This window comes from Coffea arabica, chromosome 1e (genome assembly GCF_036785885.1).
Source record: "Coffea arabica cultivar ET-39 chromosome 1e, Coffea Arabica ET-39 HiFi, whole genome shotgun sequence".
In the NCBI taxonomy this organism is placed as follows: domain Eukaryota; kingdom Viridiplantae; phylum Streptophyta; class Magnoliopsida; order Gentianales; family Rubiaceae; genus Coffea; species Coffea arabica.
Window position 1 is genome coordinate 44,952,367 of NC_092311.1, and position 25,536 is coordinate 44,977,902.

The 25,536-nt window shown below is 34.0% G+C and overlaps 2 protein-coding genes across 2 annotated transcripts; both read right to left on the reverse strand.

Annotated features, from left to right (window-relative positions):
• Positions 1 to 105: 105 nt before the first annotated feature.
• On the reverse strand, positions 106 to 2,941 carry LOC113706039 (probable lysophospholipase BODYGUARD 1). Its single transcript, XM_027227938.2, has 5 exons — positions 2,610 to 2,941; positions 2,231 to 2,493; positions 1,117 to 1,328; positions 763 to 1,024; positions 106 to 603 (listed from the first exon to the last, which is right to left on the reverse strand). Exons 1-5 carry the CDS (start codon positions 2,752 to 2,754, stop codon positions 286 to 288), a joined length of 1,200 nt encoding a protein of 399 aa, XP_027083739.1. The 5' UTR covers positions 2,755 to 2,941; the 3' UTR covers positions 106 to 285.
• A 7,223-nt stretch (positions 2,942 to 10,164) lies between these two features.
• On the reverse strand, positions 10,165 to 15,043 carry LOC113706046 (uncharacterized). The gene is made up of 5 exons (XM_027227943.2): positions 14,915 to 15,043; positions 13,376 to 13,629; positions 12,542 to 12,753; positions 11,148 to 11,415; positions 10,165 to 10,621 (listed from the first exon to the last, which is right to left on the reverse strand). The coding sequence occupies exons 2-5, from the start codon at positions 13,625 to 13,627 to the stop codon at positions 10,331 to 10,333; spliced, it is 1,023 nt and encodes a 340-aa protein (XP_027083744.1). The 5' UTR covers positions 13,628 to 13,629; positions 14,915 to 15,043; the 3' UTR covers positions 10,165 to 10,330.
• Between the last annotated feature and the right edge of the window lie 10,493 nt (positions 15,044 to 25,536).

The window sequence follows — 25,536 nt, forward strand, 5'->3', positions numbered from 1 at the left end:
CTGAGAACACTTTCCGATACATTTATGTCTTGCAAGAAGAACATTACTGCTTTCTAGGTGATGTAAAAAAATATATATTAAAGAACAAAAAAAAAGAAAAGAAAAGAAAAGAAATTCAAGCTCCCGTTCCTTTTCCCTTGACTTGGTTAGCTTATGTACAGTTTAATATAGAAAACATATCCGCCATTACTGGAAGTTCCTTCAAACAAATAAATGTCACTTTGTGATCCAATTTACTTACAGAATGATCAATTTGATTACAAGAACAAGCCAACAATTGATTGGCTAATAAGGCTTGTATTCTGGAGGATCTTCTCCAAGCAAAAGAGACCTCAAGATGGCTGCACATACCGAACTGTCATACACAAGCATATGCCCACCATCAGGAACCTCGTGATACCGAATCCAGGGTAGCCTTTCTGAAACATACCTTTGCAATTTAACTGGCACAACCTTGTCCTCGCAACCTTGCCAGATGTGAACAGAGCTTTCATTTTCAGCATATGGATTAGTTAGTTCCATCGGTTCAAAGTCCCACCTACCAAAGGCCACAATGCAGTCCTTGCGAATGGACTCAAACGTGTGGCGATCCTTAAATCCATTCTGTACAAATAGGTAAAATGAGATGGTCAATCTTTCATCAGCTTTACAAAATGATACAACAGACTAGTGCCTTGCTTAGGATGTTTAAAACAAATTTAAAGATTGTTGCAAGAACAAACTTCCCTTCTCTTTTTAAACAAATTGCACAAAGAAAATTACCTGAGCAAATAACTGGTATCCTTTAGTGTTACTCAAGAATTCTAGGTCTTTCGAGCTAAAGAATGCAGGGTTTTTATCAAGAACGTTGGATGAGGGGAAAACTTTTTGAGTCAACCACCAATGTAGCAGCCCAGGAGTATGGCGTAAAAGCCAGATAATCCATCGGCAAAGGTTCTTCCGGTAGTCATCCTTTACCAGATCTTTTGGAAGAGTGCGCCACTTGTAATTGATCATAGGGACTATGAGCGCAGAACCTGCTAGCCTGCATCTCATAAATCATAGATAGATGTAAAATTTGCTGGTTTGAAATAGGCACGACAACTGCTGAAGGCGGTTTTTGAGGTGAGTTCTAACCTATGTGGTAGACGTTTGAGGCAACTCCAGACAGGATAACAACCCAAAGAAACTCCCACTACGTAGAATTTGGGTCCTAGTTCTAGCTGATCAGCTAGTTCCTCAATGTCAGATGCTTCACTTTTTACTGAGCGTTTTGGATTTGGATCACTCTCCCCATATCCAGCTCGATCAAATAAGAGGAAATATATTCCCAACTCATCCATTAGTTCCTGGAGACTAGTACACAATGAGATTGTTCTATATAATGAATCTTTATGAAACAATGGTTCACTGGACAAATGTAAAGGCCACCCCATCTATACATTTTGTATTATCTTAGTCAAATGAGAAAACACAAAGTTACTTGTTATTAATATTAGTTGTATGTCAATCTTGAAAGTGGTGATCCCTCACAGTTCAGTAGACAATTCATTAGTGAGTCATTCCATCACATGTATAAAGTTACACTCTTCCATCATCATTCCACAAATAACCAGATTAACTGCACTATCTTGACCCTTGTAAATTGCATATATCATTAAATCAGTAAATTACTTTGTGTTGCTAAATCAAAAAGGCTAATTTCCTCCATAACTTACAAAACAGAGCTAGTCAAGATTGATGATTCCAAATTGAACTGTGAAAATGCAGACTTATTTAATCTGCGTTTCATATTCAAAGTTCGGCTACTGAAACCCTGGAGCCCAATACCATCCATCTGTACTATGAACATTTTGGAACAGAAACTTAAAGCAGACCTGCATAATACTACAATCGTGCCACATGAAATAAAGATATTCATGGCAAACCAAATCTAGAGAACTGTAAAACATGAAAGCCTAGAACCCGCAAGAACTATTAATCAATCCGATATAGATAAAATCCCCTTTACTTAATACAAGTTAACACTGAAAACTAGCCAATCAATCTAATTTTCAAGCAAGCTGACATTAATTTCAACCGTTTCATGCTACGCCTATAAAATTTCAAAGCAAGATTCCAACTTGACGAACATGCAATACCCAAAATCTTTATAACATTCAAAAAGTAAACTTTTGGGACGGGTAAACAATGAAACATCCATTCATTCAATCAATCAAAAAGATTCAGATCAGTAAAAAGTTGCTGATACCTCGGGTGCTAAAAAGTTCATTTCTTTGGAGCTGCCAAAGCCATGAACACAAATTACTCTAAAATTGGACTTATCCTTGGGGACTCCTACTTCTCTGTAAGCCAAGTATCTTCCATCACTCAGCCTGATTCTTGGTGATTTGTTTACTTCAGCTAGATCTAATGGCTGTGTTTCAGCAGCCTCAGAAGGAGATGGCAGTGTAGGCTGATCACTTAATCCGAGGCAGCCAATCATCATACCAAAAAATCTCCTAAAGACCATGTCTGAATTATGACAAAAACATCAACAAATAAATTTACTGATTAGATTTCAGGAAATTGAAACATGGGCTACTCTTGTATTCTTCGTTTAATTGATGGGATGGTTGAATTAAGCTCACCTGAGCCAGCTTTTTCAGCAGAAGCGATGGCGGATATGGGCTCTCCGGTGGAAGTTTTGTTATCGGGGTCAGCAGTTGTGGAGTGCCTTGGAGTCCTGTTGGAGACACTGTAAACTCTCGAAACCTTTAAAAAAAGAGATCTCATTTACTAATTATTTGTGTGTATTTCACTCTTCCATCACTTCTAAGTTTAAAATTGAAACTATTTAATTGATTTGTCACCCCTTGTGCAGCCTGGCAACTGGCCACTTCTAAACTATCAGCCCAAATATTTTTCAATATGCAAGAACCTGTTGCTTGATGCCCTGGTGAATCCTGATTGTAACTTATAGATGGTTTTATAATGGTAAGAAGTAGGTGCTAAGTATATATATATATATTTTTTTTTTTTTGGATGGGGAGGGCGGGGGTTGTGGTTGGGGGTTTTCCACTTAATTCTTGGGTTAGGAGAGGATTATTGTCTTATTAATCGAGAATTCGAGGGCCTTTATGCAATACAACAAATCCCACCAAGATTACCCAAAAAAAAAAAGGGAAAAAATCTAATTGCAATATTGCACTCCAAATATAAGCAAATATATGTAATACGGGTGTATGTGCGTGTATGCATGTATCGATGTATTTATGCATGTAGACGGTTCATTAGTTTGAGACAATTATAGAGCGCAAAATGTCATAATAAAAAAATACAGAATTTGTTGAAGTATTTTCCTTAATAATGCCAATTTAATTCTTGTCCCAATCAACTTGTAAATGCCCAAAACGGAAAAGAAGGAGCTAGGAAATGAAGCGAAATGTGAATTCAAAACGATAATGAAAAGATATTTATACACAAATAGGTACAGGTGAAAGCTACGTTTTGCAGCAATTAATTGTTGTATTAGCGTATAAAAATTGAACTATATATATTGATAATTGAAAGCTATAAAAATTGAAAAAAAAAAATACCAAGTTGTCAAGAAACTGGCTGCTGGCCCAATTGTTTGAGCCCCACACTTTCTCTTTTCCAAGGAAACTTCTTCCTCATATTTTTCAGGCTGTAATTGTTAGCAATTTAATCCTTTTTCAAGCTTTACTGTCCTAGGATTCTTTCTCCTGGTCCCACTAGCAAAGGGAGATGCAGCCTCTTTCCAACACATTTGAGGGCATTCTACATGAATTCTTGGCAGTTTCCAACTTCCGAGCGTTGGAAGCATCTGTGAAATGTAGGCTTTGAAAGTCTAATGCGCATTCACATTTGACAAAAGGAAAGAAACTTCTGCAATTGGGTTCTCATTTGTTTTTCTAACCTCTCACCCCTCCTCATTGATAGGGCGCATTCTATTAGTGAATTTGTGAATATTTTCTCCTTGATTTGACTAAATATTTTGTATTAGTAATTGGTATATTTCATTCAGATTTGGTAAATTATGCTAATTACAGGAATGTGGAGCAAATAAAGATAAAAGAGATGATTTTTCAAAAGATTCGCGCGAACGCATTTAAATCCTATTGTCAAATTCGAAAAACTCAGGATTCCGATGCAAACGAGTTTACTAAAGCAGTTGCGATCGTTGAGTTGGAGTGTGAACGTGATATTTCTTCCCAGAGACGTTTCCAATTCCTAATAGGAATCATTTGTTTAGGTTATCTTTTTAGGAGTTACTTTTTCAATGGGGATTCTCCTTATCTTGATAGCTAGAAATTAGGAAGCTAATTAGACAAGGAAAAAGAGAACGTTTGGCTTTTATATTGTCCAAGCAGGAAACATTACATCGTATCTTCATCTTTGTGAAAAGACGGGACGACCTTGTAATACTTTCATCTTTTGCGTTGGAATTTTTCTCCATGATGAACAATTGATTTCTTTTCTAGTCAAGGGTCAATTCGAAAACACGGTTTCAAGCATCTGTGAGATCAAATTGATTTTTTATTATTTCTTTTAATTCATTGGTATTCATGTATTTTCTAATTTAATTTCTTATGATTGTTTCGTTGTTTGATTGTCAAAGGTCTGATATTCAAATTAATCTAATAATCTACTGTCATATTAATCGATTAAATCCATAATTATTTGATTGGTTGATACTAGTAGCAACTAGCGTGATTGATTTCATATTAGGAAAATACATGATCTAATTTAAACTAACCTTCGTAACATGTTTATTAGTAAGGGCTGGATTTTTCTAGTTTCCAATGCAATTAGGAAATTAAGTCATATAGTCATAGCCAAGGTTATTTCTTGGTTAGATAAATAGTTAAGGGTCGTACATTGATTATCGATAAAGTAAAGAAAAGTTGATTGTCAGAGTTTGTTAATAGTTATAACCAATCTATTAATTAATAATTAAACTATTTTTGCATCGATGATTAGTTGTGTGAACCATACATAAAAAGTTACACTTTTGACTAGAATCATATGTATCGTTGATTTAATTCCTATTTATTTTCACAAATTACTTTTCTAATTAATTATTTTTAAATTTTCCAAAAATTTCCATTTTATTTAGTGTTTTGGAAGGAAATGAATCATCCAGTCCATGAGTAGACAACTCTACTCATCATTATACTTGAATTTAAATTTTTAGAGTAGGAATTTTAATTTTGGTGGTTTGACACTTATCACTCGTATCTTTTCCGGTCTTACAGTGTCACATCCATGATTTGAACCCTGAACGTGACAGTGGAGAGACCTTTAAGAGCTCTCTCCTGATCACAAGGCCAATTTTAGTGATTAATTGGGCTTAATGAAACTAATTGTAATGGAAATTTTATATTGCATACAAATGTTTATAGTGAGGTTTGTTTCAATTGCAACAAATATGTTCCAGTTACAGAAAAACAAATCAAGTGTCGATCAAGATTATAATGTAAGATGGGATGTCTAGACATTTAGTTACAAAAATCAACTCTTCTCTCTAGGTTTCCTCCTCTACCCTTCCTCCTCCATAGGAGGGAAATCTTGGCCTTAAACCAAGGTCTCCCTTCCTATTCCTTTGTCCTTTGCTCTTCCTTTCATTCAATAAAGTCTCTCTTAGGTTATCTTAGTGAGAGTTTTCTTCTCTCCTAGGGTGTCCTATTGAGAGTTTTAGTCTCTTCTAAACTATCTTAGTGAGAGTTTTATTTAGTTTTGTTATTTACTTTTTCAGATCTTGGAGTTTTTTTAGATCTATATGTTAGATCTACAATTTTTTCAGTCTTCTCATCAGATCTCACTTTCAGTTTTGAGCTTGAACCAGTTGGATAGCAGATCTAAGGGAATATTTCAGATTTGGATCAATCTCGGCAAATCTCACCATCTTTATTGGACCTTACAACTGTTGATTAGCAGATCTGACGATTACAGCATGCACAAAGAGAACTGCAACGACTTTTTCTATGATGAAATGTTTTTCAAATTGATGGTACTTTTTAGATCTGTCCTTAATTTCTCAAATCCTATGTATTTGTTAAATTGCAGATCTATAATTTTAATGCATGTTTATCTGCCATCAGGGTAGCAATGTATCTCAATTGTGCTGGACAATTTCCAGCAATCCTTTAATGAAATATGTTTTATTATAAAAAAAAAAGTTACAAAAATCAACTCAAAATCATGACATGCTTGTGCAATAAATACAAATATAGAAAAGTATTGCTAAAAACAAAGAGGTGTATTATCTTCTATTTCACTTCTCTGGTACAAAATCATGACTTGCCTCCGTGATAGATATAGGTATTAGAATAGCTTAAAAACAAGGAGTTGTTGGCTGTCTTTTGCTTTATTTCCATGATTAAGGAGGCTTCGTAAGCGCAAAATGCTGCAATAGTAGTCAAGCGAAATTTTGGATATAAAAAAAGAAACACGTAAGCAGGCAGTTTTTTTCTTGGAAGTTTAAACATGTGACCGCCAGCCTATATGATGCAGTCTATTTACGAAGAAATCCCAATACAATGGACAATGGACAATGGACAATGGACGAGGGAGGCAAGACATCCTCATCCATTGAACACTTGGACATTCTTCATACAATATTCCAACTCAATGATTCACGTTAGCTTTCTACTTTCCTAAAATCTATTTCTTGTAAAGGATTTGTCAAGTGGGTGGTTGAAGGGGAAGTAATAGATTGGGTGGTATCGAAAGATAAAACATGAGTGATAAGTTTCGATTCAAATCCTTCCACTTATGTTACTAAAAAAATGAGTTGTCAAAGGGAAAAGGAATGTGTTAGATGATATAGGAAAAGAAAATATAAGTGAGAGTTTTTAGATTTGAAACCTCCAAATTACACAAAAAAAAAAGTGGGTTGTAGAAGGTCATTTATTCAAATGAGTTATGGACTGTGATACTGATATTTTTCTTAAAAGTAAAATTAAATCCGTAATGTTTAAATATAAAAGACATAATATAAATAAGGGTTTGTACTCACTCCAAATTAAATGTGAAAAAGGTGTATTAAGAGCATATGTAAGAAACTTCAAAAAAAAAAAATTCCATTTGGCATATTAAATCAAGTCAAAAAATTTTTTTTTTTTCAATAATACTAGTTTTCAGGTTAGAGAGAGGCCTAGCCTGTAAGCTGGCCCCCTGATGAGTTACCAATTTCTCTACCCCACTTCTTCTCCTTATATTATTATATAGCAGTGTTTTACTCAAATTAAGATTTTAGTAGTTCTATTGGAATTAAATTGTAGTAATTTTAGTATTTAGGAATTAGTTGGCTCTCAATTTTTTGTTGTTGTAAGACTTATTTACCAAATCATTTAGTCTATAAATAGGGAGTTTTAATATTGTTGTCAATTGAGAGGGTTTATAAATAGGTCTTAATATTGTTGCCAATTGAGAAGAGTTAAGAATTGATAGCCTTGTTATTATTACGTGTGATTATTGATATATTGTTAGTATTATTTATCTTCTCCCAAACACACTTATATGTAGGGTTGCAAACGATTCAAGTCACATGCGGGCACTTGAGAGCCAATTCAATCAAAACTCGACTCGAATTCGATCAACATCAAATTAGAGTTGAGGTTGAGCACAGAAAAACTTAGCTCGTTAACTCGCAATATTATTTTTTATTTTAATAGTGAAATTACGTATATATGTCCATAATATTTTATTATTTGTTAAGAAAAATTACTATTTTACTTATTTTTTTAAAATTAAAATAATTTTTTTAAGCTCAAGTCAAGTAGGCTCAATCTCAAGCTCAACTCGACCTCAAATTTTAAGTCAAGTTCGACCTCGTCCAACTCGACTCATCCCCTGTATTTGGCTATTTTTCTGAATTAATTATACTTAAAAAAAAAACTAACACCAGAAACCCTCTTAATGGTCGCCTATTTGGCACGTGCTAGTCAAACTGATTGGAAAAAAGAAAAGTCCTGCGTTTGTTAATCTTGCATGTGTTATACTTCTGTAGAGTTCCCTTTACAATTTCTTCATCATTAAACATGCAAGTGGTAATAATTTAATTTGGTATTGACTCGTGGAATTTACCCGGTTGCCAACTCTTACCACTTGACAATATAGTCTGAAGACTTTCAAACCATCTTGATGACAACTACAGATTTGCCAAGTTTGGCTGCTTGCAAAATCTGGTGCACCTGTAACTTGTAGCACAATAAAATTCTTTCCAAAACAAAATTAGAATTAAATAATCTTGAGACAAATTTATATTTCAATATGGTAATTAGCACAATCGGGAATAATGGAATCATCTGTTTGGTTTATACCAGATTTAAGAATATTCTATGGAGCATTTCCTCTATTACGTTCGGTGATGTTACTGTGTCTGTTTAATCTATTGGAGATAGTGATTTTGGCCCCCATTTGATGTATTGTTTTAGAGCATGTCATTGTATAATTTCATGCGATTTGAATACCATCTGAACCTGACCATTTTGCATCAGCAATTGGGGCCATTTTTGAGCAGTAGAAGAGGGCAATCAATACTAGTCCATGCACCAAAGGACATTCTGGGAATCAAATCAACGTTTTATAGTATAAGATTCAAAGGTAAAACATTTGGGTTTTGACATTTTTGTTGTTGAGGACTAATAAGTATCAAAACAAAGCATTAAAACTCTGTAAAAAATTTGTTGCATCAAGCAGGCATTACATTTTTGCTTAAAATATGCTCAAGATTTGTGTAGAGCTGAACATAGAAAAGATTTACCTAATAAAATTCATCGGTAACATTTTTATAATCTAATCTATCCTAATCTAAGGGAAGGGAGAGCCGATGAGAGTTGAATCACCATCGGAAAAAAGCCACAGAAGGCAGCCACATACAGTGGCAAATTGGTGGGAGGTAAAAGTTGAACACTTGACCTTTCACACCACCAAGACTTAATTGCTTGGTCGTGACGGCTGGTGGCCCTTTTGTGGTAATATATGAGTGATGGGAATTGTACTTACAACTTCTTGAACCCGAGAACATGAGCAAAGTGGCGAAATTTCCTTGAGCTGATACTTTTTGTCATCTTCTTTAGGTTGCTTCCTTCTGATAAACCAGATAACAAATGTTTTTGCAGTATCACAGCTTGCTATAATCTCTTCTTACACATTTCCCTTGCAAGGAAAACATGGCCTACATGAGCAGATGGACCAGATCTTGTCGGAAAAGTTTTGCTATCTATCATGTTTTCAATTAATTTTATAAATCGAATCAAGGAAATTCTAGTTAAAAACACAAAAAATAGCAAGATGAATCCAAAACACAAACATGTTGATGAGGAAAAATTTTAGCCCCTTCAACATCAGCTGCATCCCAATATTTCCTTTCCTAAGTTGAATTCACCCAGGTGGAACGTAGTTGTTACCTTATGTGAATATACATTGTAGGGGCATTGATTGTAGATATTCAGGTGCTAGTATTCTGAAAGTGTTAAAATCTAGGGGACTTAGTAAATTATGAATGTGTGCATTTAAATCGTCAATGATATACAACGAGTATCTACTAAACACCCGTTACAAAACAAAAGTCTTAGGTGATGGTAGTGGAGTTTGGACAAGTCATATAATATATGGATAACAAGTTTGGCAAATTCAATGATCTTTTAAGTAAGAGCTCTTCTGCCAAACAGTTAATGGAACATGACTTGCCAAGCTTAACTTTTTGTTTCCTTATCCAATTGTCTGCGAGAGAAAGAGGATTGGGACGTGTATGCATGATTGCACTTAGCTTTAGCATTAAAATGGAGTAATCTTATATGTCTACCAACCATAAGGTACTGTTCAACTAAGTTAATTGCTGTAAATTGTAAATTGACCTAACTTGGACATTCTAGGATGGTTGGGAGAACACTGGAACAAGTCAGAAATGAAAAAAGATCCTTGCTTAGATTTGTAGGACAATAGGGGCATGGTTTCTTGTCAAACCAAAAGTAGGCACTCTATCATTTGACACCAAGCTGCAGCACATCTTATCTTGCTTTGAACTGTCTCTTTGTTCTTTCATATGTTTTCCCTTTTTGTCACTCTTCCCCAAGGTTCCACGGCCAGGGAGCAAGGAGAAGGGGAAGAAAGTTGTAGAAAGTGTTAAAGCATAGCATAAAAATTCATGCAAAGAATGAACAAGCAGAAGAAGAGTGAAGCTAAAACTTGTGAAAACTTGGCATTGCTTTTAAAATCCCTACAATTAATACAGAGATGAGAAGGCTTTCTATGGATATGTTGAATTCACTCGAGGGGACGTACTCATGAAGACATTATTTATTTGTAAAACTTTTTGAAGCCATCATGAGGATGAACGACATCATGCAGTCAAAAGTTCCCTCACTATGGATTCACATAAGCTGCCATTGAAGGTCAGCAAATGTCCAGCATCAGGAACCTCGTGATATCGAATCCATGGCAGTTTCTCTGATATGTAACGATTTATTTCAAATGGGATAATTCTATCTTCATAGCCTTGCCAAAGATGAACTGAGCCCTCCTTATTTGGAAATGGATCAGCTATATCAGTGGGATCAAATTCCCACTGCACATAACCGGCTAGTATATCACGATAGAGAGATTCATAAAGACCTTGCTGTCTCACTTTCTCCTGCCAAAGAAAGGTTCTGGAGTTACAGATGATATGTACTTTAAAAATGATTGTGAAAATTACAATCTGGTGCAATCATGCCAATGTAATATGCCATAGTTTTCTGAGGGTGGTATTAAGAGAAAAGCTTATTATCTTCACAGGTTCCAACTTGTAGAGGTTTTGGAAAATTTCTTCCCAGACAACAAATACTGCATTCATTTGCAGTTGTTCCCTCTTGTGCTGCTACTGAAGTCGATATCTTACAAATAGACTACTGATTTCTTAGAAAGCACTCCTGCAGTTTCTTAGTGCTTTTAACTTTTACACTATTTCAACTTAACCAACCTATCATGTGAAATAATTTTGATATCAGAGTGATTTTAAGAGTCAATTCAGCAATAGAATGATCGATATATCTAATCTACCCTATGCAGAACTAGCTCAAGAGGTACATTTCAAAGGTAAAGGACATGAACTCTTTCATGAAGCAAATAGTAAATTTACACTCTATCAACATCAAACAAAAGAGAAAGAGTACAAATACCTGTCCATCATTTAAGACACCTGACAACTGCTTTAATATCTCAAGATCTTGGCTGCTTAAAATATCTGTTTTTCCTTCCATTATACTTAAGGATGGGAACCATTTTTGGGTCATCCACCAATTAAGCAACCATGGGGTGTAATGTGCTACTCGAAATACCCATTGGTCTTGAACAAGTAGCTTCCTAAGGGAATGTTTGGATAGTTCGGCGGGGAGACAAGGCCACCAGTAGTGAACAAATGGAACTACCAGTGCAACTCCTGACAACCTGCACATACAGGTGGAAATGAACGTTAGACAAATTTGTTCAACAAAGTGTTGAAAAGAACAAAACAATAGATTTTCCTTCAACTTGATTAAACAATACATGTCAATATTTTGCATGCAACAACTCTCCTAACAATCAAATACTTTCAGTTAACAATCAAGGGGTACATAAGATAAATGTTGGAAAAGGAGCATATACTTTCTAATGGTTACAAATTGCTTTTGACTAAAACGGAAAACAGGGATTCCTCAAATACTTACCTTTATAATAGGTGATAAACACCACATGGTGAGTGTTAACATAATTCAGTCATGAGTATGAAAATCAACATATGTGCTTCACTGGAAGGTTACAAAACGTACTACACTTGAAATATAGCATGCACTAAATCAAATAAAGGTTTTCACATGGACCAAGAATAGTTTTACTTTCAGAATCACAGTGGTTATTCTGATACCTAGTTTTACTATAATTTGGCGTGAGTATCAGTCTTTCAGAATATAATTTAATACTGAATATGCTAGAAAGAAGTTAGTGTCACCCAATAAGCTATATTTGTTGCTCTGCATAATACAAGTTTAAGCATGCCAAGGCAGGGTAACATTTTTCATGAGTGTTTTATGCAGATGCCGTCATACAAGAGAATTTTGCCTCGCTTAGATTATTTTTGTTCAGTTCTTTTAGGGGGGGCCCGGGAGGCGGGGGGGAGGGGTATTTTCATCTCCAGCAAAGCAATGCATTCCTCGAGGCGAATATGATGCTCTTATTAGGCAACCCAAAAAAAATAAGAAAAAAACACCACTTTCAATCAAAGGGAAACATTCAGCACCATCTTCATTATTATAGCACTTCAATCAGAGGTCAGCATTAGAGTACATCTTGGGACCTGAAAAATAGCCTTTTCAAGGATGATGGTAATAGTTCAACAAGAAAACAAGCTTTGAGTGGTAAGAAGTTGAAATAAGGAGGAACACAATAAGGGAAACAAGGCTCCTGGTAACTACCAATGTCTCGAGTAATGTGATTATAGAGTAGCACTTGAATATCAGGAGAGTTTGAACCAAAGAACTGGGGTGATTAGCTATTTAGAAATATAACTGAGGAAAAGTCAATCATTCGTTTCTACCTGTGAGGGATGTATTTCAGACAACCCCAAACAGGATATGCTCCCATGGAGATGCCAAATATATGGAACTTTGGGCCAATATGCAACTTGTCAGCTAGCTCTTGAATATCATATGCTTCAGTCTTTACTGAGCGCTTTGGATATGGATCACTCTCCCCATACCCTGCACGATCAAATGACAGAAGGTATATCTGGAGCTCGTTTATCAGATCCTAAACACATAAATAGGAGTCATTAGATGTTTTCATAAGGTTGAGATCAAATTAGATCTGTGACTATAAACTACATATGTTTTACTATGTAAAGAGACTGCATGATAAATTCTAAATGTTGCACATATGATAGATATTTGGAAACCTAAACTTAGTTCCAATCTGTCCCCAGAAGGTCTTATCCAAATTGATTGCTAGAGTGGCTGCATAAACAAAGTACTCCAGGTCTTTTGTGGTACAGAACCAGAACCTGATGTACACATCTAAGCCTTTGGTTCAACCATGTTGTCTGGAATAGCCAAAAACACACTTTCCACCTCTTCAACAATAACTTTCTCAATTTCATGGTGCAGAAAAAGAACTTTATCAAATTCTTACATTTAGAAAACACATCAATTTGTCAAAAATAATTTGGTTTGGCTACCCATTAGGAACTCAAGCGCTTTTGTCTTTGAAGACAACTTTGCTTTTATATTTTTTGAGTGCTGGGGAAGTGGGTAGGGAAAACTTTATTCCCTCCAAGATTACTGCACGATAATTTTAAGCAGATAGAAGCCCAACTAAAGGCTCACAGGACATAAAATGTAAATGATAAATTAAATTTTCAAGAACAAGGACATACTTGTGAAATTGGCAGGATCATATCTTTGGAGCTGTCAAAGCCATGAATGAGAATGATCTTGTACTTAGCTTGTTCCTTGCTAACACCAGCCTCTTTGTAGGCCAAATATCTCCCATCACTGAGTTTGACTCTAGGTGAAGTCACTGGAGGGCCATCAGGGGAACCACATATTTTTGGAGGAGCAGGCTTCATTGAAAGATAAGCCCAGACCAGAAAACCCCCTACTATTCCCACTGCTATTTGTGCAAACATTGCTGGAGACAGAAATGAAAATGTGAAAGTCAGCATATTGCCGCTGGTTTAAATATCAATTATAGACCGGGCAAAGAGGCATGAATCATAAACCAAGTCTTACAAGAGAAAATGTCAAGCAGGGATGGATCAGTAAGAGAATACTTAGCAATAAGCACCCAACTAGACACGTTGAAGGATTCTAACAGTAAAGTTTATTTGCTTATACACAAGTTGCAAGATTCTTACTGCTCATTTAAATGTAATTGCTGATCCAAAATCTAGAAAGTCTTACTAGTTCTAGTTGTGCAATAATAAGGATCTAAGCTAATTTTGATCAATATAAACTTAACAGGTACCACATATTGACCGATTTTGGGCTCAAGTAATGATAGATTTCTCATTGATGCAGCATGATAGTTGATAGAACAAGAAAATGCTTCTGAATAGGGCAGAAAATCTAGCAACATACTGCTTCTCATGCTTCTATATGTTCAATGTGCTTGAAGTATGACATAGCCTGATTATGTTAGTGACTGGTAATTAAATTATACCCAAATAATGAAATTGAGTTCAAGATATGGAATTTCTAAGCTGGATTTAGCTCTCGAGTTCTTTTTCCTGGCATACTAAAATTACTCTAATAGAACAAAAGAGCATGGCTCTAACTCCAAGAAATGTTTGAATGACACCCTTAAGACCTAAACTTTTGGCTACAAAAACTCATTTCAGTAACTGTCCAGAGTCCAGAAAATCACAAGTACTCTAGGAATCCAATGAATGGGATACTTAATGCCTGATTATCCTGGCTGGGGAAAATACACCTCATAAATTATCAAATTGTTATGAAAAAAAAAATCAAATTTATGTTAAGACATAGCCCTACATGAGAACTTCCCCTGGCATTAGGTTAATGCCCTCTGCACCCAAAGGACTTGTATAATTGGGATTGGACCCAGAACCAGGTAAAAACACATGATGCAAGCACCAAAGTTAAAACTCTTCTAAATCAGAACCCTTTATGCTCAACATTAGTATGGCAAAATTGAAGACCAAAATTGAAGCTTAAGTGCTTAGTTAAGCTCCAACAAGCAGCTCTAACTACTGCATCTTAGAACTGTCCTGTAATCCAATTTACTCAAAAGCATATCCACTAAAATAATTACAGATTAAAAGATTGCAATATGGAATCCTGGAGGTATAGCAACATATTGAACATCAAGAACATCCAAGAAACAGAAACAGGCTAGCAAAGAAATGCAATAGCTATTAGTAACATTAAAACGAGAAAAGATAAGAAAAACCCACTTGAAGAAAGCTTAAAAGAGCTGCTGTTCTTTGCTCTTCTTCTGTAAGCTCTAGCTGATGCAGCTGATACTTTCTTGCTCTTTGGACCGTCAGCCACGTTCTATGTTTCCTATGTTTTATACATTGGGTGCTGGAAAATGAAGTTTTTTTTGCCAAAATAACACTCTTGTTAAAAAATATTTTCAATATGATTCACTTTCAAATTTTATTCCCATAATAATATTATTGTTGTCATCTAATTATCCTAATTACCATGTAGGATAACAAGAAGGAAGGTTCTAATCTAGTTTTATAGTTTTTAACATGACCTAAACTTTTTAATTTTTTTTATTATAGAGGTACAAGAAGATTGCATGACTTTTATAATTTCCTTATAATTATTTAAAAAAAAATTCTACCATTATTGATCTTGCTATTATTGGTCTCTGAATTTTTTTTAAATGTATCAAACCTATTGCATATATTTTTTTTCAAAAAATAAATTTTAAAAATACAAAAATTGTAAACAATTACAAAAACTTCAAGACTATTATATTTGTTTATGTTATCCTTCCTATTCCTTGAAAAGATAAGAGAATAATCTTCATTTGCCTCGAGATTATTGATTCGAGAAGCATATTTTTTAGATGCTATTAATATAAATATTGGCTTCTTAGAATTACATTTGACGAGGAAAAGATAACCAAAAAAAAAAATGCGAAAAGGTTTAGAGAGAAAATTGGAGAAGATATTAAATGGAAAAGAGGAATGGAGGGTGGTTTTATCTCCATGCTGGCACATATGCAGCCTAAGTGGCAAAAAAAGGATCATAAAGATAATAAATTTTAAAATAAGGTTACTTTGGATATATATTTTGGAAGAAGAGTTATTTTGCCAATAAACTCCTAGAAAATGACCTAGAAAAATCAAGATCATTATACGTAAAAGGGAGTATCATCTTCGGTTCGATTGAGCTATGCAGAAATCTTGTCTACTTGGAATAAAACAAGTGTCTGAGAAACCTCCCCTAAGGTTTCTCTTAATATCACCTAGCGCCCCTAAAATTTCAAAAATATCACTTACCTCTCTTTCAACAGCCGGAAGAAACACACACACAACTTACCTCTCTTACTTTTGTTATTTGTGTAACAAAATTTTTAAAAACCCTAAACTACTCTTTCACTTGCTAAATAAAAATATTCCTAAATCACTTAGTTCACTTGAAGAAAACCATCACCTAAAAAAAATCTCTTATAGTATTACTGCATCACAATGCCATAGTCCATAAAATATAAATTTGAAAAATAAAAAAGATATTTGAAAAGAAACACACTTGTATCAATTTAATTCTATATGCTAAAAATCGATTTCTTAAGAATTTATATTTTTTTCCAATATCTTCTCAACCCTTACTCAAATTATTAAACTGTACTAATCATTATAAAAATCAATTCAAAATAAGCAAATAAATCATATCCCATTTTATCACAATCACAAAAAGTAAAAGATAAACAAAATTTAATTTATTATAATTTACAAATAAAATATTGCATAGTTATCCGAAAAATATGAGTAAGAGAGAATGATGAAAAAAAAGGAAAAAGAAGAAAATGACTTTCAATTTTTTTAAAATTTTTGAGTTCCATTTATTTGATATGTTGTGAATTATGTGCCAAGTGAGGGTTAAAATAATCTTTTTACAATTACTAGGGGAGGTAAGTGATATTTCTAAAATTTCAAGGGTTCCAAGTGATATTAAGAGAAACTTCAAAAGGGAGGTTTCTGATATTATCCCTTAATTTCTGGAAACTTCTTCTACGCCCCGTTCATTGGTAGTTTTGCACCTGTAAGAAAAAATGGATACCAAAAATTGGTCCCTTGTACGTCTCACTCTTCCAGAATCTCCCCATGTTTGACAAAGAGATATACAAAGCAAAAAAAAAAAAAAAATGTATAGAGATATTTAAAATTGATTGAGGAGATCCTCGAAGGTAGACTTGGAAATTTAATTTAATTTGTTTACATTGCTATTTTTTAAAGTTTTTATAGAAAAATATACTATAATGATTTAATGTGTGCATGAAGTAAAAAAGGTGGTTGAAAAATGTACTTACCGAAAATGTAAAAATTTTTTAATAGAAAATTACAATCCAAACATTGGAGTCACAACTCTAAAACTTTCATATTTTCCTCGTAATTATTAGAGCCAAAGAAAACAATAATTTACTTTACTAAAGGATTAATCTTTTACATATACCATTACCATTAGATACATGACAATTCATCTGAATTTAAATTTTAAATTCAAATTTTGCTCATGTATCATGCATCCAACCGTGATAGTGTATGCATTGTCCATATATATATGATTTCTTCTTTTCTAAAATGATACTAAATTTTTAATAATATCTTTGTTATATTATACTACTATATTATCTTTAACTAGGACTTCAACTATCAAATTTTTTAAAAAGGAGAAATTAAATCGAGAAATTTATTAAGTGCAATAATAACTAGTAAATTGTGCATTTTTCATGAGAATAGGTGTTTATTTTTTTTTTTATTTTTTATCAGACGACAACATTTAATCTAATCTATTCCTACTCCTACTCTAACTTACACTAGGGGGAGGAAGTGGCCCAACGGAATCTAGAGAAACCAACGGGAACTGAACCACTATCGAACCAGGAGGATATACTATGCACCCATATGGATTTAGAAAAAATCACATATAATAGCACATTGATAGGAGGTAAAGTTTACACCCATAGTAATTGAATTTTTGTAATTCACCTTTTTAAAAAAATTGATACTTTTTATGGGAGGCAAAGTTTAAAAAGGTGTCTCCGAGGAACTGAACCACTATGTTTGGATTGCATTTTTTTGAATTTTTTGTAGAAAAATTATTGTAGCGATTTGATATATGTGAGGTAAAAAGGTGATTGAAAAATGTGTTCACGAAGAACGTAATAATTTTTCAAATGGCAATCCAAACACGTAACTTCCACAAATGTCCAAACCTATGGCGGACAATCCATTTCTTGGTACAGCTGAGAGTGACTTGCACGACAGAGACCGAGGTACAATAATGCAACGGAGAGTGTGATTGAGAGAGAATGGTGACATTGATTATTGAGATACATTATTGTTGACTTGGTGTTTCATTAGTGAATACTGAATATAACCACTGGACCAGCAGCGAAAAAAAATTTAAGGGTTGTGCCATAGCACTCCCTTGGTTTAGTTGGATCTGTATACCCACTATCCCCTACAACAGCCTCCTTAGGCTCCCCCTCCCCCTAGATTAGAATAGAGTAGGTTATACAAATGTATCGTTGCTGACAAAAAAAAAAAAAGAATATTGAATATGCCTTGAGTAATCCATAAGCAACATAAGTGAAAAAAGTTAAGACATTTTTTTTTCTAACTCTTTAGTTTTAGTTTTCATATATTTTTCTCTAAAATGTAAATTGACATGTAAAAGGATAACACGGATCGAAATGCTATTAAAATTATATTTGAGACTATCTGCTATCCAGAAAAGTAAATATAAACTGTTTTGTTGAATTCTCGAAATACGTTGAAGAATTAAAATCCGGCAACAAAAGTTTGGTTCGTGTTAGAAAGTTGGAAGAAAATGGTAAACTTCTGAAACTTGATAGTATAATTTACTTTGGAATAGTGAGTAGGACATTTCTACTATTATGCCTTGTTTGGATTGCTTGTTTCCGTCGAAAAATATTGTCGTTTTCCGTGATCACATTTCCCTATCACCTTTTTCCATACAGTATTTTTTCCTTCATTATCTTTGGTTTTCCGGAATCCAATGTCAAAACACAACTTAGATATCCATAGTAGAAGATGTCTAGTCATTTAATTGGGACAAATAAGGAATATGTCCAGGCATTTATGAATAGATGCTGGCTGATTAATACTCCTTTAGTTTTAAACTTTTAGTGGTGATGGATTTTGTTTAAAGAGGGTTATGTTTAGAGGTGATTACTGCCTTTTTACAATTGCATCTGTAGTTTTTAAACTCTGGTCCGATGTAACTATTGTACGGTTTCACGATTCAGATATATAAATTTGATCCCGTTCATAATAAGAAGTTGGTTAGATCACTGTATGATGTGGAAATTAAGACCATATCATATGAACTGTGAGGTATTTAGATAAGTAGGACTTCAAAATCTTAAACTTCACGAATTTAGATCAATCATATTTATGTTTCAAATTTTTTTCCAAAAAGTAAAATAAAATTTGGAGTGAATTGAACTTTTATACTATGGGTTAATTACATTTACCTCCCTTGAGGTTTGACCAAATAACGAATCGATCCCTGAGATTTGGACAAATAACAGTCCACGCCTTTGAATAACCAGACATTTAACAATTACCCACCTGCTGTTAAGAGACATTAGTGATTCTACTTGATATCAGGAAAAAGAAAAGGGTTAATTACATTTACCTTCCTTGAGATTTGATCAAATAACGAATCGATCCCAGAGATTTGGACAAATACGTTATTTTAATTTTTGTAAATTTGTTTAAATATGAAAAATTGGTTAAATAGCGCATTAAATACAAAACCTGCCAGTTTCCCATAAAGAACTGGTATGTTATGGGCAATTTCTTTTTTTTTTTTTTTTTAACTTTCACATATTTAATTTATGTTAAATACAAAACATACTAGTTTTTCTTTGGGCGCTATTTAATCAATTTTTCCCATAAAGAGCTGGTATATTTCCCATAAAGAGCAGGTACAAAATATACTACAAAACCTGCCAGTTTTCCATAAAGAGTTGGTATGTTATGCGCTATTTAACCAATTTTTCATATTTAAGACTCAAAATTTCAAATACGTTATTTTAAAAAGCGCAACTTTCAAATACGTTATTTTAATTTTCGTAAATTTGTTTAAATATGAAAAATTGGTTAAATAGCACATTAAATACAAAACTTGTCAGTTTTCCATAAAGAGCTGGTATGTTATGGGTAATTTCTTTTTTTTTTTTTTTAACTTTGTTTTCCTTGCCAAAAAACAAAATAGATATTAGATCACTTCAATACAAAACGAAAATAAGCAAAAAAAAAAAAAAAAAAAAAAAGCAAATACTTTTAACTTGTTTGGGCTGGGCTTTGGAATGGCTGGGCTTTCTCAACATTGGGCGCCACAGGCATGACAAGTTTGAAGCCTTTTTGCGGGTGTGCAAGTTCGCAAATGGATTTGCGGACTCCCGTAGGCAAATTATACTCTGGACAGAACCAAAACCATCAAGTAAATATTTTTTTAAATATATATTTAAAGATCAACTGTGTTTCCTATTTACTCTCTTGATGATTTGAAATCGTAACGTCTTATTGTGTCTTATCAACTAAATTGCACTTCATTGTTAATGTTCAAAGTCATAATATCGAATTTAGGTGAAGAGTCTTCTTATTATGTCTTATCAACTAAGTTACGCTTCATTGTCAACACTAACAGGTTAATATACTTAGTCAATTTTTTTTTTCAGAAAAAAGGGTTTTCATCCAATTTATTAAAATTTACATTTACTAAAAATTCCGTTTTCAATTTTTTATATGTATATGCAAGAACTAAATTTTACATCTTTGTCTCCCTTGAGTTGGATAAACCTGGTCAACCAATAATGCAAGCATCTAGAAATATACCAAGTGCTATCTGGTGGTTGTATATCATCTTAATATTGAAATTTGGGCATTTTTTGATTTCTTTTGTCTGAAATCCCTAATTTATTACAGTAGTCGCAATAGATACATGCATCAAATACAACAAAACTACAAATACAATGGATCTCCTTCCCTGCTGAAAAATTAACAAGAATCAAACCCTTGAAACTCTGCTAAAGGAAAAGAAAAAACCCTTGAAACTCTAAATGTTCATATTCAACTTCAAATAATCTTTGTACCAAATTGGATGCATGCTTTCAAGAGTCAAATCTAAACTGAAATCACTCCAGAAGATTATAGCTAAAAAATCGTAAGTTTCATTTTTGACACTGGAGTTGTCAATACATTTGAAGAGGTGCCTTTTTTTTTTTTTTTTTCTGAAATTTCAAGACTCATTTGAAGAGGAAATGAATCATATTATTGTTGTCAAGGAAGATCCATAGCTTTATATCTACTTTTTTCTTTTGCCTGGAGATCAATATGTCAACTTTGCCATAATCTGATGATTGAGCTCATTCTTTTTAGAAGATTTGATGTAGTGAAGTGAAATTCCCGAGCGCAATAACTGATCAAAGGAAGAAGCAGAAAAACCCCTTATACTCATTCTAACCTCTGCTTTTCCATATGTATACATACATATATATATAGATATAAGTAGAATGATACCAAAAATCAAGATGGTCACTCTTTTAAACTAGTTAAAAAAGAGCAGAAATATTTAATTATGCCAAGATTTATTCCATTGGTCAGGCGGTAACTTTGTTAGTCATATTAAATGCAGTAATTATCACATCAGTCCACGTTATGGAATCTTAGATTATTATTGATATCAAGCAAAAGCTGAATAGATCTTCAAAAGACAAGAACTTGTTTCGTCATAATCATTTACAGCGAAAATGCACAACCAGTGATAATTGTATCATGACTTGTTACAAATTCTAGTGTAATTACTGATTCCTTATGCATTACCTCAAAGTTTGATTCCGGAAGTACATTTCTACATTATCAAACTAATTTCTAGAAGCTAAAGATTATGCCGACAGAATCTTATTCTAAATGGAAGACAAGGAATTATGACCAAGGAGGAGCAGATAAATTGTTTACTATGTGAGGGCTTAAATAAGGGAAACAAGAAATTCTATTGCTTCTTTCTTTTCTAAATTTCCTAAAGTATATGAGAATATGCTTGACTTTTTTCTTTTGCCTCAACATAAGCCGGAATAATTCAATTCATACACACACATATACATGTACGCGTATGTGTGTACATATATGCATGTACATACATACAATCTCTAGCTGTATATACATGCAACATATATACATTCATCTCTAAATATCTATCACCTTCAAAGCGTACATACATACATCTGTAAATTAATCTCAGTTTCGTCCAAAGGTTGTGATAATCGTGCTAAAAAAAAACTTCCTAGAGAATTGGTGGTGTACATGGCTTAAGGTTTGTTAACAGTAAACTTTAAGCTATCATTATTAGCATGCAAAGTCTACGTGGGGAGCAAATCTATCAAACTATACAATAATTGGAATTTTGTGGTCCCGGATAAATACATTCTTTCAATTTGATGATTTAAGTATTAAGGAAAAAAGTAATTTCTCAAGAATCCGAGCATTTCAGTTGCTCAAATAGCGTGGAGTGCTTTCGTTGATAGTTTAGTGGTAAGTGTACGAAAATTCTTAGCTTGATATGATAAAATCTAGATTAACTCTAAGTGGCACCATTACGAGAAATAAAATCTAGATTAACTCAAATATTGTTTTCATTATCTTGACAATTAATATTTTGCTCATTAAGTACTTGATTATGTGGTGGCAGGGAGGCTGAGTGGTGGAAGAACTTTGGGATTAATCCTAAAACCAGTACGGCTAGTCACGAGATAGGCATAACAAATTCCTACCTATTGCAACTTGGTGAGTTACTTTTACTTCCACTCACACTCAATTTTTGCTTAGGAGTGTTTTATTATTATTTTTTTGGGGTCTATCGAATTGGAATTGTATCATAAACAAAAGCACCTGAAGTACAATAGAACAATATAAATCACAATTTTCTAGAGCCAATGGCTAAAGAGAACTCTAATAACCTACTATCTTGACTTGACAATTGAACAGTTGAGCAACACCACTATCTTGGACTTTAAAATTTTTTTTGAGAGTTGGAGTCTTTCGAACTTACTTGGAGTAGTTCAATGCTCAGTAACCTGCACGCATAGTCCTTCTACAGTAAGATTCTTCATCTCTTTTGTTCCCGTTATGTTTACGGTATAGCTTCTGCATCCTTGGCCGTTTATCTATATCAAGTACGTTGCAATCACAAAGACACACTATAATCAAGGGAAAATTATCATGATTCTCAAAAATCAACTTTGATAAGTTTCATCTCATAAAAGTTGATGATGCATAAGTTTTTATTAAGATTTATTAGACGCCCCAGAGCACAAAAAAACCAAGAAAATTAATTGATAGCCATATGGCACTGTGCCTCTAGCCAGCAATAGGGAGGTAAGTAGGTAACTTAGAAGTAGGCAAGAACAAAATTGTGGATTCTCTTTTGGAAGCGTGAGGTCTACATAATAAAGATGGAAAAAGAAGTGGCGACAAAGGAGAAAAAGGAAGAAAGGTGCAATTGAGAAAGGCATGAAATTTAGATCTTCAAGAGTGATTTTGTTAAGTTCATGCGTAGGGAATTGTATTCCACGTTGATTTGAGAAATGGAGGAAGAGTGCTCAATATATAAATAAGGATTCGAAACCTTATAGTTTAAACTTTTGAATTAATATTGGATTTCTAACTTACATATTGGCCTACTTGGTGGGTTTTCTTGGATTTTTTCTTCCTTCTTAATAGGAGCTTCTGGTTACAAGTAGTCCAAGTGGTATCAAAGCTTCTAATTCATTGGCAAGTGAATCCTTCTCGAAGGTGGTATCAAAGCGGAGTTGAGCTACTCATTGGCAAGTGAATCCTTCCATCAAAGTGATATCAAGACTTCTGGTTACAAGTGGAGATACTAATTGGCAAGTGAATTCTTCTATCAAAGTGATATCAAGGCTTCTAGTTACAAGTGGAGCTACTAATTGGCAAGGCTTTTGGTTAGCTTCTGGTTACGAGTTGGGCTACTCATTGACAAGTAAATTTTTCTATCAAAGTGATATCAAGGCTTCTAGTTACAACTACTAATTAGCATGGCAATGCTTCTGGTTACAAGTTGGGATACTCATTGGCAAGTGATATCTTATCGAACGTGGCATCAAAGTGAGCGAGTTGAGTTACTCATTGGCAAATGAATTCTTCTCGGACGTGGTAACAAAGTTTCTGGCTATGAGTTGGGTTACTCATTAGTAAGTGGATTCTTATTAGAATTGGGTTGGTGAGATTCTTTTCTTGGTTGTAGACCAAAAGTACCATGAAATTTGGCTGGTGTTGGACCAAGTGCACCAAGAGTTTGGTAAGGTGTTTGAGGCTTTTGATTATGAGTTGGGTTACTCATTGGCAAGTGAATTTTTCTCGGATTCGGGTTGGTGAAATTTTCTTATTGATGATGGACCAAAAGTGTCGTAAAGATTGACTGGTGTTAGATTAGGTGTACCGAAAGTTTGACAAGGGATTTGATTGATATTAAATGAAGGAGTCAATGGTGTTTAGATCTTGAAAAAGAATGGGTCTATGAGACAGAGAAAGAACCCTTAATATGTAAATAAAGGTCGATGAGCTAGCAGTTTAAACTTTTGGATCTACATTGAATTCGTGATTTATATATTGGCCGTTTTATGTGAGTTCGCTTAGATGGCCTCTTTAGCGGGCTTTCTCAGAATTTTTTTCTCCCTAACAGACTTTTAGAAAAAAGAAATGTTAATTTTGGGGTTCCATTTATTGAGTATTGTGCTACCATTTTTTTAATAGTTCAAGTGGAGAAATTGCACCAATCAATTCCTCCATTCTTGAAATGACCTGTCACACTCTCACTATCGTTCTTTGCGACATTTTCCACGGAATTCCTTTATACCCTCGTGCACTCTTCTTTTAAAGGCTTCCATAAGTAGAAACCTTGTCTGCTCTGGGAAAGTTCTAAAGACACCATAGAGGAGGTTTTGTCTGTCCTTTGCCTTAAATGCTAAAGTTTTGATGATTTAGCAGCTTGAGAATGTCCCAACAGTAACTGGATTGAAAGCTCCTGTGGACTGTGGTGGACACACACGCACACTTAGGTACTTTTGGCCCACAAATTTTAGATATGGGGCAGAGGAAAATTGAGTGTAGGAAAGACACCACGACGAGACTACCTTTTGCTTTTATTTCACAACCAAGTGAAAGGTATGGGGCAAATGATGATGCAGAATATCATTAATATATATGACAGAACGATACCAGGTTGCTTTACAGTATTAGCTCGTTGGACGCTCCTCGAAGAAAATCTGAGTCCTCGGTAATGGAAAAATGCATTGAAAGCAATACTGGCATTTACGAGTCATTTGGACTGATACTTTTATAAGTAAGTTTTTATAGAAAAATATATTGTAACGATTTGATATATATAAGATAAAAAGATAATTAAAAAATATGTTCATGAAAAATATAAAATTTTTCTATAGAAAACTGCAATCCAAACAAGGCCTGCATCGAAAGCTATTTTGAAGAAAAATTTTGCCACTTTATTGTAAGAGAAGAATGCGCCAGAGAAGAAGGTGTGCGAGTGGAAGAAGACCCGATGGCATGCACCACTTCTGAACATCAACAAGCATTTTTGGAGTTCAACAGTTTCTCTCTTTGCTTCCCCTTTCTTGTGTAGGGGTAGAGTAGAGGAAGAATTTTAACTCGTGTGTACAATACTCAACAAACATCTACACTGTCTCCATTTTGTAATCGACAAAAGTTCGTGAATAGGATTAGCTAGAATGATGAATCTAAGCAGGAATTACAGTTTTATTTCCTTATTT